The 14,410-nt window shown below is 44.5% G+C and overlaps 1 protein-coding gene across 1 annotated transcript in view; it reads left to right on the top strand.

Annotated features, from left to right (window-relative positions):
* Positions 1-14,410, top strand: part of disc1 (DISC1 scaffold protein) — a 45,910-nt gene that overhangs the window by 21,557 nt on the left and 9,943 nt on the right. The window contains exons 10-11 of the mRNA XM_030106468.1: positions 7,166-7,226; positions 13,607-13,847. Of these exons, the coding sequence (XP_029962328.1) occupies positions 7,166-7,226; positions 13,607-13,847 (302 nt within the window). The remainder of the gene's footprint in view (positions 1-7,165; positions 7,227-13,606; positions 13,848-14,410) is intronic.

Here is a 14,410-nt window from a genome sequence, read left to right as displayed (position 1 = left end):
GTTTTTGTTCATTCAAGCTCTGTAATTTTGTATGATTGTAGCAAAAAAAAAAATTCAATTTTCTTCACACCAAAGTGTTTCTTTTTAGTTTCCAGCAACATGCGTGCATGAAATTCAGTCACCTGAGTGCGTTTTTGCTGCAGACACACACAGCCCTGAACCTGGACTTGATAAACAGCCAGTGATGTTATTAATCCCTCCCATGGCAGGCATCAAAAGCATTTCCAGGTTCATCTCAGCTTCCCAAACGCAGTGCGTGCCTCACACGGCACTCTGCAGGTCCCGGGGACACGGCAGGCTGGGAAAACCAGCGGCGCGGAAATGCTGCGGCCGAACAAAGGAGTGGAAGTCAGGTGGGCAGCGCGTCACGCGCAAGACGGCGACTTAATGAACGGCTTGCTCAAATGCTCAAGTGGGCGCGCACAATATGGCAGCAGGCGCAATTTCACAATGTGTTGCTGACACCAAGCAAGGGGCTCATTAAACTGTCATCCTATTTGGTAATAAGGGGCTGGCACACACGGGCTGGAAACTGATAGCCCACAAACAGCACATTACCATTTCCTTTGCTGGAGGGGATTGGAAATGACGGCCTAATTCGATGTCAAGATGGCCTCTCTTTTGCTTTCTGAAACATTTCCAGTGACACTTTTTATACTTCTAATATCAGAAAACAATGCACCTGTTTGCGAAAACAGGAGCTCCAAAGCGACGTTGGCACGTGACAAAATCCACATGTATGCATTCAGTTAAATTATGCAGCTTCAGCTTGTCGAGTGTCTCAGCTCCCAGGACTCGGCGGTGTGGGGCTCTCTGGCCTGGGAGCCATTATGTCTCTAATTGCTATTGGCACGAGTGTTGATGAATACCGAGGCCGCTTTAGCCCGAGGTTTGATTCCCCACTGAGAGTATAATTTTGTCCCTGAAAGAGATCTCCAGCGATACCAATTTTACAAATAAATAATTGAAGAGCCGTATAAGAAGAGAAAATGACCCCCAGGAGTGAGGAGAGCCACGGCTCCAGCTTCACTGCTTTCATCCAAGGATTCTCCCAATGGTTAGTTAACGCTACGCTTATATTCCGAACCATGCAGGTAATTTTCCTGTCTGTTGTGTAGACGGCAGCTGCATTCACTTATTTATTATTTTTATTTTTATTTTCCATTCATTATCTCTACATGAAGCTCTCGCTGTAAATTCTGAGGCTTGTTTCCACTAAACTGTACTGCACCATTCCAGCAGGAGTGTACATCAGAACGCTGTCACTCTGTGTTATTAAACAAATGCAATTTTCTCATACTGGAGTGCCAATAGTGAAGTCGAGGTCATCTATGATTTATTCATGACTTTCCCTCTCTCAGGGTGCTTCTGTTGAGAACATGATGGAACGTGTGGCAGCTCTTCTCCTAAAGAGCATCTGAATGATTGAGAGCGCCGCATTGGTTAAGTGGTCCACGGAGGATTTTTATGGTTTTTGTCTCTGAAGTTTTTGCAATGATAATTTTTTTTTTTTTTTCCTGCTGAAAATGTAATTCCTCGGTGGATTTTCAGCAGTGCAAACTGTCGTAAGAAATGTGGAGGAGGAGACATGACAATCATGCCGCATCAATCAGTCTCCCTTTTTCACACTACTTCTTAAAAAAAGAGTCTTTTTTTATGTTGGCTGATTGCTGCACAGCATTGATATGCTAACATTAGTTTACATTTTTTAGCCTTTGAGCTTTTGCAATCTCTTCAGTTATGATAAATATTCTTGACAAAGTACAGAGATGGAAGGAAGCAGAGCTCGACAAACTTGACAAGACAAAGCTCAAAGCGGAATACAACAGGGGACTGACAAGACACATGAAATACACCAGAAAAGCACAAAGCAAGAAATATTAGAATGCATAACAAATCAAGTAAGGAAGGATTACTTGCTGGAATTTATTCCAGGATTGTTGGCTTCATTATAATTGACAGACCATATGCAGCCCTACTTGTTTTTATTTGGACTGGACAAGTTAAAGGAAAACATGATGATTCATATGCCTGATAAATTTAGAGGATTACAGTCCATCCAAGCCAGCTTCACCAAGTTCAGGTTTGAGTTTTGTTTTGTTTGAGTTTTGTTTATAAAACAAGTCAAATCATTCTATATTTCACTGAAATGCACAGGCTGAAACATCCAATTCAACTTGAGCAAATAGAGGTGAGAGAGGAAAGGAAAAACTCCTCATACCTGATGAAATCCCCTGCAGATGCAGATGGATGTGGCAGCTTTCCGCCGGTGGGCTTCACAGCATCGTCGGAGAGAAAAAGATAAAAAGGAGATCAACGGACGAACAAGTTGACATGTTTCTTTGATTACTCAGCTTTAGGTCTTTTTTATGTCAAATGTATGATTCAGGTTTCAACATGTAAAAACTAACATTCATTCTTTAACTCTGCTTTTCTTAATTATACAGAATATTTGATGGCATTCGAATATATTTTGTATTAAAAAGGTTGACTTTTTTTTTTTCTTGTGATTTTATTGTATATTCTTTGTCTAGTCTTTTCATTGTAATGCCCTGTGGTCACCTCTTTGCAGATGCCTCTTTGTGGATAATATATTAACTCGGAGTTCCCAGAGGAAGAAGGGAATAAGATGTTTGAAGGATCCAGCTTGAGAGCAGGTGAAGTGTTGAGCATTTGACAGTTTTCATGATTCCCCACTCTGGATGAGTTCCTCTTTGTTAGGCCTCCCAGTGATTCATTTAGTTCTAAAGGGGGAAAAAAAGATGATGTTTTGCAGCCTGCAGCGGTGGATTCAGAGTTGAGCCTTTTTAAACAAGCTCTGTTTACACAGTTCGACTTGAGTTATAATGACAGTGTGAGTGTCTTAAGATTTCAGCAGAGCGATTCAGCAATCAGAGCTGAAATATACATACACAACACCGACACAGACTTTACACACAGCCAATTTTTTTTGTCAAATGATTCTTTTTGTTGCGCATTCGTGCGTAACCCCACAATATGTTACACGATGCCAGCCGCCATCTGTGTACAGCCACGCTTTGTGATCTTCCAGCTCGAGCATCATGGGTTATTGAATTGAGCGCCTGTCTGATATCAGCCCGTCCCTCTTCCGCCGTCAGCTTTGCTCCTGTTACGCCCGCGTACATCCATACAGTGTGAACGCCCGCATATGCTGACTGTGCGTTTGCGTTACCTGCGGTGCACTCAAGCAGCCCAAGCCCAGCTTAAACGCATTAATCACAGCCGGCGCCTTCAACTCCATTACAAAGACACACGATTTCTCTTCCGCCTTATTATAGGCGGGCTTTCATGACGCCGGCTCTCTGTCAGCGCCGAGCCGCTTCTCATTTGTTTGACAACAGAAAGAGTTCACAGATGTTGCGAGCTTTCATTGTTACAAGGTGTGAAGGAATCGCTGCATTATTCACTTTCAATTAGAGAGCTGTTCCAGTGCTCGCGATGCAGAAGCGACCCCCGAGCACCTTGCCGGCGTTAACTTCTGAAGGCTCATTAAAGTCCATAACTTCATCATCAGGAATTGCTCATCGGCGCTGCAGTGTGGCCGCTTCATTTGTTTTGTCTTCTGCATCACTGATTCTAATCATTCCATTCATCTTTTTTTTTTTTTAATTTTTTTTTTTTATCAACATTACATCTATTTAGCAGAAGTAATTACTTTGTCACCAGAGTAATTCATTATATTGGGATATTTTGATGGAATAGAAAATAGGCTTCCTTTAACACTCAGTGACATTTTCTCCTCATTTTTTCCACAGTGTCTCAGTTCCGCTTGTGTTATGAATGAACGGGCTCTTCGATTTTAGCCGGGGTCCTTGGCAGCAATCAGTGATGTTTAACGCCCGCTGAGATCACTGGCGTGTAGAGAGGTTCAGCTCATGAATTTCCAATGCAGACTCCACGCACGCCTTTGTGAAGTTCCCTGAACACTAAATATACTGCTGCCTGTAGCGCGGAGCCACAGAACGGCTCTCTTCTTTATAGGATTTTTAGTGGCGATTTCATTCGCGTGGCCTGCCAGCGACAGCCGCCTCCCGCAGACTTACAGGAAGCGCTAATATCGCCCAGTGCTCTCATTCCACTCCGCGCAGGAGGAGGCCCGGCTGCTTGATGTCTTGTCCCGTCCTAGAAAGAGGAGATTATTTTCATCCGTCACGCCCAAAGAGGTTCTTTAGTTGTGCCACTGGTTGGCATGGCCGCAGGATGTTGCTCTGATTTCTCTCTGCCTACAGACATGAGCGAAGGGAAAGATGCATTTCCACCGTTGCCAAGGCAAATACTGAATCCAGCCAACTATGTGTAGTTTTACCAGCTGACCCATGACTTTACACTTCTGGACGTTTCTGCTGCGAGCTGGGCTGTGTGATATATAACACGTTTCTAAATGGATTTCAGTTCAATAGAGCTTTTTCACTGCTTCAGCAGGTCCAGAGCACTTTGCGTTGTTAGTCACATTAACCCATTCACACACATGCTCACACAATCTGCCACGCAAGGTGCTCAAGTCCCACACTGGTCCCGGCGGACGGATCAGTGTCTTCTTCAAGGGTACTTCTAAATATGAACGCATGGGCATCAAACCTGCAGTCTGTGATTGAAAGACGTCCTGCAGCAGCCAGATGTGTCTGAGGGTACAGAAGATTTCGAAAATCAGGCCAAAGAAGAATTCGTGGTGAACCGTTGAGTCATACTGAGCGAGGTTTGGCAGGTGCGAGGGGTTCATGGTCGTTCTAGACGGCTGTCGCATTTCCACCTGCAGCAGCTCAACCTTCTGCTCCATGCACAATATGTCTCTTATTCACAGAAGCGGTGTCAGACTGGGCCAGACAGGAGGATGGAACGTAAAACACACTGTGAATCCAATCATTTTTAAAATGAAACATCTTGTGTGGACAATTGATGATTCACTTTCTTTACTTCATTATTTCGTACCTGGTGGGGACAGAGACAGAAGGCAGGAGCACAAAAATCAAGTAAAAATTACAGGAAGCCAACAAGCTGCTGTGCTCTGAGGTGCTGCTGGTGGGAACTGCAAAGTCACGATTTGAAAAAAAGTTACAACTGGCAACAATTACAGGGAGGAGTAAGAGCACTTGTTTATGTGAAAAAAAGCTGTTCTTAAAGCAAAAACACATTAAAACATCAAACCTCAGTGTTTGTATTTACTGCAAACCATATTGTTATCGTGATACTCTCCTGTCTGTTACGCGCTCACGTTGTTCATATTGTGTAGTCTCAGTTCTGATTCCTGGGACGTCACTGAATTCAGCATCAGATGTCAGAAATTAAGCTGGATTTTGTAGCTGGCTTTAATTATGGTTTTCCTGCTTTGAGGTTGTCAAAATCAGATTTGCACATGTCAAAGAAAGCACTTTCTGGAACCAGCAGCAGACCTGGGAAACTCCCCAGTGCTTTCATTCTAAAAGTTTCTGCTTTTAGTGTGTTGGTGGGGACGTGCGTGTCGAGCAGCGTTTGGCTTCACCGGAATGTTTTGTCAAATCGGGGACTCGGGGGGCCTTTCCTTAAAAGCAATCTTTCGGGGGAGTCTCTCAGGAAATGCTGGGATCACCAAGTTTGTAGGATACTTTCAGGTCTGTGTAAGTTTTTCTTTGATTTGTTCATTTTCTAAGTTAACATGACTCTGGAGGCATTACTTTTTGATCCCCTCTCATATTAAGTTACCCATGAATACCCTTGTGTCCCCTCTTGATCCTTCTATCCCCTCACTTTTTATTATTTCTGAATCTGGCTCTTGCTCTTGTTCGAGCCGCAGCCTCTTCTGTCATCTCACATCTGTACATGCTCGGTGCCATCCAAAGTCAGGCCTGATGCCCCCATTTATTATTCAGTGGCTATCTCCCCGCACGCTGCTTAACGGCGCCAACGTGAATGGAAGCTGACAAGGGAAACTCTGTCAGGTAGGATAGGATCTCACATAGCAATTAGAGGGGTGGTAAGTGAGCTGTCTGGTCCGCGCACACCAGATTTGCTCAACAGATATGTGATAGCTTCTCCCTGGGCCGCCCTCTTTCCACAGAGGGAGCAGATTTGGCCACTTTGGACAAAAACGCCACGTGGTAATGCACGCATGCACACACGTTGTATTTCTGATTGTGTTTCTTTAGAAAAATTACATAAATGACTAAATCCTAATTACTTAACGTATTGTGCACATGTGCAAATTTACTTACAACTTTTTTCGTTCACAGCTGACTGTTGCCGACAATGTTTCGTTGGCATTAAGAAGGTACCAATGAAGGATCTCTGTCAGACTAAAGCTTTTCAGCGTCGACTTAGTAAGAAAACATTTTTTCAGGAGAAAAATCCCTGACTCTCTTAATGACATCTCCACTTTATCTTCTGACCTCTGTTAGGTTCTCTGACCCCAAGTACGCCAAAGCCCTGGTCCTGTTGAGTCGCCCGATACGTCATGCCGATGTTGGCACGGACAGATTTATGAGGCTTTATGCGTCTGTGCGACAGTGGAGGAGGAAGGGGGATCGTATTGAGCATTATAGCATGTGTGCACATATATACTCGGCGCAATTTGATATAAGTACATCCTATTGTGTTTGAAGATCCTCTGCTGCGGGGGGCATATTCTCATGTTTCATACATGAGCTCATTAACGGTGCTCAGATCGCCCTCCTCTCCATCCTGACGAACACTCAGCCGGTCTCCGTCTGCCTCCTCGGGCTTCGCTCGCTGCTGGCAGAAGGGCACAGGAAGCAACATAAGCTATCCGTCCCGCTTCATGCCCTGCAGACAATCTGGCATGATATGGGGAACTATGCCATAATAAAATCCCCCTTTATCCTCGGGCCATCTACGATTTCATCCCTTCTTAGAGCGACGGGAATGATCTTTCCTAGACTCTACTTTTGCGTTGCTGAGAGCACCAGCTGGTCCTCTGTATTGAAGCGTACTGTTGCAGTTTCTGTGCACAGTTGCCGTCACCAGCTGTCTCGACGGCTACCTTTCCCTACCAGAGCCCCGTGTTTTACAGCAGTTAATGACAAGTCAATTTTAATTGTGTCGGAGCTGTGATTGTTGCTCGGATACCCAATCACTGTTAAGAAAAGTAGCAGGTATGATACATGTAACAGGCTGTGTTTTTTTTCCTCTTTGTGCTCTTTTCTCACAACAGAAAGCAAGCTGAAAGAGAACACGAGCAAGTATATGGAGCTGTTGGAGGACAGAATGCACAGGTAAGCCCGCGCGACATCTTTATCTCTCTTTTCCATGCAGGCATGGAGACTCGCTGTTCCACAGCAGCTATAAACAAGACACAAACAGAGCTGCAGCCTCCGAGGAACGAGCCGTCACCCCTGTTGTCCTCTCGCCGGAGAACATTCCCCCCATGCACCTCGCCACATCGCCCACCACATCATGCACTCACACCTTTTTCCTCTATTGTCTCCTGGAGCCCCTTTCTCACATTTCCCCATCTCTCACCTGCACGATTTGTCTCCTTCCTCCTCCCCGCCTCCTCACAAATTTTCTATACCTCCATTTTTCAGACTTGTTATATTATCCCACCCTCACTGTAAGACAGTGGTTTTCAAAATGTGGTACAGGTTTCCCTTGGGGGACACCAGAGAGCTTCGGGGGGGGCGCAGCAGCAGGAACATCTGAGGGGTAGAGCCAACGATTATTCTTGTTAAGTGTTGAGAACAAATCAGAATGAATTGAAATAACAGTAAATAGCAGATTATTATTGTATAGAAGGAAGCATCAGATATTTCACTATGACAGAATCAAACTAACAGAGGAAGAGGTATGTTTTTTTCCTCGCCTCTGGATATAAATAGTTGTTAACAATAACTTATTTCAATGTGATCACTGTCGGGAAGTCCGGCGTCCAAGCAAAAATGTCTGCTGTGAGAAAAAAGCATGTGCAGCCTGAGAGTAGCTTAATGTTATTCAAGCTGTTTCATTGTTTTCGTCCGTGCAGTGTCTGTGCTCCTGTCGTGTTGTGGGTGGTCAGACTTGATGAGCCGAGTTTCTGATTCTTCGAGCAGAAAGTGTGGGAGCCAGTCGACGCCCGACAGTTTACACCTACTGGTGTTTCTTTATGTAGATGAGGGGTGTTTAGCTCAGCAGACAGACAGCACCGAGCAGCTGTGATGAAATTGACTCTTACTGTGCAGCGTTTTGGAACAATTTGTATTTTACAGATGGCTAAGTGGAGCCGGTAATGTTTTTGTGTGCGCCATATGAGCTGTGCTCTCCACTCTTCTTGTTTTGTTTTGTTTTTTTTTTTTTTTAATGTGAAGAAGTGAGAGGGTGGGTGGTCTGTTCTTACTTTGAGCTGGAATAAGAATTTATTGTCGGACACCGCGGATCTGCTGGACCCCTGCCTCTGTTTGTGGTATGTGAGGGCAGGTTAGGTTTCTCTGAGGAAACAGGGTCACTTCCCTGGACCGGAGCCAGGAATCAGTCACAGACGAGCAGGGCTGTTTGTTGTTGATGGATGCGCACGCTGGAGGTCTTCATGGTCAGAGAGCAACATGGCTGTGATCTCTGTGCCCAGCAGGGCGGCGTGCCTCTGGACCTCCTCTGTCAGGATCACAGATGGCTGCTTTGTGTTTTGTACAGTTACATTTTTCCAAGAATTCCCTGTCTTTTTCCACACTTTTTCCCGTTGAATTGGCTCCAGGCAGCCAGGCAGCTGCGTGCGGCACCTTATCGTACATTTCCTCTCACTATTCGACCAGTAGACACTTGATTACAGGGTCATCTGATTATCTGCTTGATTATATATATCTAACTGTATCGCACTATTGATAGAAGAATCATATTAAAGGCCACCTCCTTGGGCGAACTCATTTTCCTGCTCATCGTTATTGAAATGATTTTTCTCTCTCGCAGTGGATCAGTCGTATGAGCACAGGTGACGCAGATCAAACGTACGAACGCAGCCCCGACTTTTGGCGAGCGCTGGCAGCTTCCACCAGCTCCTGCTTGGCACAGTGACACATATGTGACTTGATCGAATGTGCCGTTACACACACACACACACACACACACACACACACACACACACACACACACACACACACACACACACACCATCCACTGTAAATGTTATCAGTCAACTCTAATGTACGTCACTGTTGATGGAGGACTGTGGTGATGGGAGGTGAGGAGAGGAGGAGGGAGGGAGGAGGGCGAGGGAGGGGCAGGAGAGAGGCAGATTAGTGTGGCGAGATGTCTGGTCTCCGTGGAGACGGATGGTGTTGAAAAAACCAATTATCTCTTCCTTGCTAAAGACTAGAACAGGATGTTAGAGCAGCACAGATGCTGTTAAGTGTGTCACCAGAACAAAAAAAAAAATGCTTTATTCAGATTAGAAGCACCACGCTGCTTTTTTCCCTACATTATGGAGATGTTTCATTAGGAAACGCTTCGCCTATTTGTGCCACTGTGTTATGAATTCCTTCTTCTGTTGGATTTTCAGTTTTGTCATTAATCTTGCGCGACGGATACAAACTAACTGATGTAGAAATCATTAAAATACTTCTCAAGTATTCTCTTAGTTAATCTTGAGGACGTGCGATGAGCATCTAATCAAGAAACTCATCCGAATATGTGCTCTTTTATCACTGTGGACGCACAAAGTCTTGAATTTCCAACATGAAGATGTGTTTCAGACCTTTCCTAAGCCACCCACCATGTAATACCACCTCCATGCACATATATCACACCTCCTCCGATTGTCCCTATCGTCTCTTTCACCCTATTATTAACACCTCTCCACAGCTGGTGTTGAGATGTTAGGATGGATGATTACTTTTCCCCTTTACTTTTTTAATGAGTGAATTCTCATTTTGTTTCGCCACTTTAAAATATCCTCTTTATTTCAGGTAAGTTATTTCTTGGGAAGAAGGAGAATATTTTATTCCTAATGTGTCTAAACTTTAGATTTTAAGAAAGTAAAATAAGCGAGCATCATAACCGAACTGATGGTCCTGAGTTAGATCTGTACACACAGTTAAATGTCGCACTAAGGTTTAACTATGTTAAAATACTTAAGTAATGTACATTCAAGTTTGTATTTCTTACGGCTATCCATTTATCTTTGTGTTTCCGACTTGAGGCAGGCTGCTCAGAAACCTCAAAAACAATATTTTCACACTGCAGCGAAAAGCAGACCATACATATGCACTATGCAGACCATACAAACTCCATACATAAAAAGCCACAAAATCTGACTCAAAATGAGACTTTCCTTGCTGTGAGCAAGCAAGAAAACGAGCAAACAGTTCATATTTTGCTTCCTTGTCATATTTATCTGCATACACTCAAGTGATGAATGTGTGATCTTTTGCTTTCTCTGCCTCACAACGGGTACAGTTCAGGATATTATTCAGCCAGTATGTGCACCCACGGTGTGTGTTTTCCACCTGGTGTGGTTGAACAGGCTCTGCTGATGCCAGCAGGACCGAACCGCTGGCCCTTCTTGTCACGGGTGCGGCGTGTTCGTAATCCTTCCTCGTTGGACGCCTTGAGGAGAAAGAGCAGTCCTGTCAGTCAGGCACAGGGGAGCTGTGGAGCTGTGGAAGGAGTGTGCCTGCCCGCTTCTCCCTCTTATTACTGGGCCGTCAGTGGCACAGCACGCCCACACCCTGCCACTGTCAGATGGTGGGCCGAGCGGCTGCCACCAATTAACCCCCGGGGGTGGAGTTCATACCAAACGGGCAACAGGATGCCGCCATCAGAGGGATGCTCCGGCTCCGACACGTCGTCTGAATCTTTGTTGCGCAGAGCCCCGATGCGGATGCCAGTTATTAGTAATAAGTTGCAGTTGCCAATACAGGGAACCCTTTGTGACAGATGAGGCCAGCTCTGACATTTTTAGAGATATTCACGATTTTACAAGAGTGAGTCCCAACAGATGAGTGATTTATGAGCATGTGTGTGTAAGTTAACACATCCGTGCGTGTGTGTGTGTGTGTGTGTGTGTGTGTGTGTGTGTGCGCGCGTGTGTCCCCCCTCTCCACTTTCGAAGAGACAAATAACAATGGCACGGCTCATTGGGTGCATCCTCGCCATCGTAGGATTCAGAGGCACGGCGTCGAGGGCAGAGGGGGCGGGGACGAGCAATTTCTCTATTGTCTGTCTGCCAAATGAAGGTTAGCGAGCGGCTGAGAGGCGTGCGTTGGCAGGGTGCAGAGGTTGGCAGTCTTTTCAGGCGGGAGATGGGCTGGAAAATAAGTGGCATTCAGTTTTTTAGGGTGTTGTGGGGGGGGGGGGGGGCTCACCGCTGAGCGAGACAGAAGAATGAGCAGAGAGACAGATTAAACAATATCGTCTGGGTGCATTTCGCCTTCGAGTTTGTTTATGTGTGAAGAGAAGGAGCAATTTCTCAAATCTGACTGCACAGCAGGAAGGCGCACGAGGTGAAAATGCTGAATATATTAGTGAAGCTTATATGTAAGCATATTTGCACTTAGAGGATAAAATTGTGGTGTTTTTATTGTTTTGAATCAGTCGGTGTGAGAATTAATGTGTGTGACAGAGAATCTCCTCCTGGGTAGGGAACTGGCACAGATAGACAGATGGAGGACATTTCTTCCTTTTGGATGTTTGGTAGAATTTCACATCTTTGACTCCGCATGCTGTCAGATTTAGTTTATTTCGAGGATTTATCTTTGTGTGGAAAATACAGTTGTCGGTGATGCGTCAGCTGCAAACAGATGTTGTTCTTTCTTTGAAATATTTATCTGAGGGGAGTTTTTTTGGATTTAAATCAGAGATTTTCAGTGTGTTAATGTTGAACTGTTGTTGTTTTACAAATATCCAGTGAGTCTTTATATGTAGTTTTTGACGGTCGCAATTGTACTTATGATTCTGCAGGTAAACTCTTTTTATCCATTCTAATTTGAACCCCGATACAATTACAATGAATGGAGCCATAAAATTATGGATTTTGATGAAATAGCTAATCGTTTTTCCCTCCCCTTCTTTTCATTTTTAAGCAGACCTCATGATAAAAAGGAAGCTGGGCAAAGGTTCCCCCTCTGACCCTGATCTTTCCTGCTGCTGCGCCGATCCCCGAGAGGCTCTCCGACGCCGACACACACTTTGAAAACCATTTGACCAAATAAATATTCAAAGAGGGAATTTTCTAACAGAGATCAATGAATTTGGGTCTGAAAATGTCACCAGGGACCAGTTCCATTTGGCAATCACTAGTTATTTTAAAGGTCGCTGAGGGAAGAGGGTCTGTAAATAGGAATATTTCAAAGGTCTTTGTGTCGGCGTTGGAGTGTTTAATGTGAAATAAAAGATCTCTTTGGTCAGTCAGGAAGACCTGTGTAATTAAATATCGGTGCCCTTATCCCTTAAGAGGTAACGTTAAAAAAATAAAGACACAAACAAATGTCTGGTTTTGCTGCAAAACACAACCCTTTGTGATTAGTCTAACCTAAATAATTGAACAGTGAACAGAGTGACTCTGGCTCCAGTCATCTGTAGTCGCTGTCGTCTGTTGGAGGAGCTCACATCTGGGATGTCGGGACTGACGGGGTGAGTCAGAGTGAAGAAGGACGACCGATCGTAACTCAGTGGGCAGATAAACAAAAAGCAATCCTCTTGTCCTCCTCCTGAACTCCTGCTCATTGACCCCGGGAAGAGATGAAACCGTCCGGGCTTTTTCTTGCCTTTCTGCTGCAGGCCTTTGAAGAAAAAGCAAAAGCTATCAGGGCGAGATTCACTCTCATTTCGTTTTGTCAATGGACTCATAATCTCTGAATGATTCATTCGTCCCCCGCCGCTCTTTTGTCACTGCTTTATTGTGGAGATGCTATTAAAGATGTCCTTTAGTTTCCCTCTATAACTGCTCTGCTCCCCATGTTGCTGTCATGACTTGAGTGCATGTTCTATATATTCCGACAATCTATACTTTTTTAAATGTCAATTCAGTGTTATTTCTAAAGGTCTCTAAAAGCCAGGCGTATATTTAAAAGTTTAACATTAAAAACAAAATGTGTTATCGCCCATCTTGTTGAATATCAGATAAAATGCAATAATTAATTGTTTAGTCATACATTAAAAACAAAAGCTGATAAATTAATCAGGCGTACAGGATGTGCCTGGCTTGGATTACAAGTTTTAACAAATATTAAGTAATGTTTTAAGTAGTTAGCTCCAGATTTATGGATAAAAGCACTACTATTTGTGATTTAAAGTAGGATTTTAGTGGTTTCACGCCACACAGAACAAAAACAAAATGGAAAAAGTGACAACAGTTTTCCAGACAAAGAGGGAGAACATGCAGCCCCCAGATAGGATAGTAGATAAGAACCACCAATAAAATTAATGACAACAAATAAATCAATAAACTAACTACTGACTCCAGAAAATGCTAATTATTGCTGAGCAGTATCAGTTACCCAGCAGTCAGCCATTAGTGTCACTTACTACAAGGTATTTATCATGGGAAATGAGGCACTTTCATTATCCAAATCAGTGTCATCATCCAAAAAAAAAAGAAAAACTGAATAATGTAGACAGTTCAACCATGTAATAGAAGGTTTTTTTTCACCTTGTCTCGTTTTTTCTTCACGTCTCTTCCTCCCTGTAGTAGTAGCTGTCCGGGTCTGGAGCGGATCTGGGAGGCGGATCTGGAGGCCTGTCACCTGTTCCTGCGAGGTCTCCAGCTCCGGACGTCCAGCTGCAGCGGGGCGGACGCCGAAGACCTCCCTGCTGCCAACTACCTTCCAACCCAGCCCGGCACCAAGGAGGAGGAAGACTGTGCCATGCTGACTGCTTTAGGAGGACGCTGGTGTCCCGAGGCCGACCTGCAGAACTCAGAGTTCACCAAGGTAATTCCGCGGCTGGTTAACAACACGTTATGTATTATTGAATGAAAAGCTCTTGCATATGACAGATACTGACAGAGTGAGATGAGTGAATGTAAAAGATTCCCTTTTGGGAGTTTGAAGCACCTTTGTGTATTTTCTACACACAGCCTATCTTTGACACGGAAAGGTCAAATGCGAACTGCATGTTTCCAGCATCACTTGCATTTTAGTCTCTCTCTCTTTTTTTTTTTTTTTTCCCAATGAGGTGTGAAACATGACCTCAAAAGAGATCTCCATCTGTGAGCCTCGCCACTTGACTTCAGAAAGCACTTCCAGTTTGTACGTTCAGCTGTTGTGAGTCGAGCCGCAGTCGATTAGTGCATTTGCTCCAAGGTATTTCCAAACCAGGGGGATGTGGGCGTGAGTGAGGTAAAACACTCCGGCTTCCTCCAAGAGTTCCATTCTAAAGAGTGCAGATTGGAGGCTCTGTTTCTGTGTGTGTGTGTTTCTGTGTGTGTGCGTGTGCACGTGCGTGTGTGCGTGTGTGTCGGTCTATCCCAGAGTGAGTTGAAGTCGACCGCCTC

Source organism: Salarias fasciatus, chromosome 13, assembly GCF_902148845.1.
Source record: "Salarias fasciatus chromosome 13, fSalaFa1.1, whole genome shotgun sequence".
In the NCBI taxonomy this organism is placed as follows: Eukaryota; Metazoa; Chordata; class Actinopteri; order Blenniiformes; family Blenniidae; genus Salarias; species Salarias fasciatus.
Note: the sequence above shows the minus strand (reverse complement) of the source record. Positions and strands in the feature narration are given on the sequence as shown.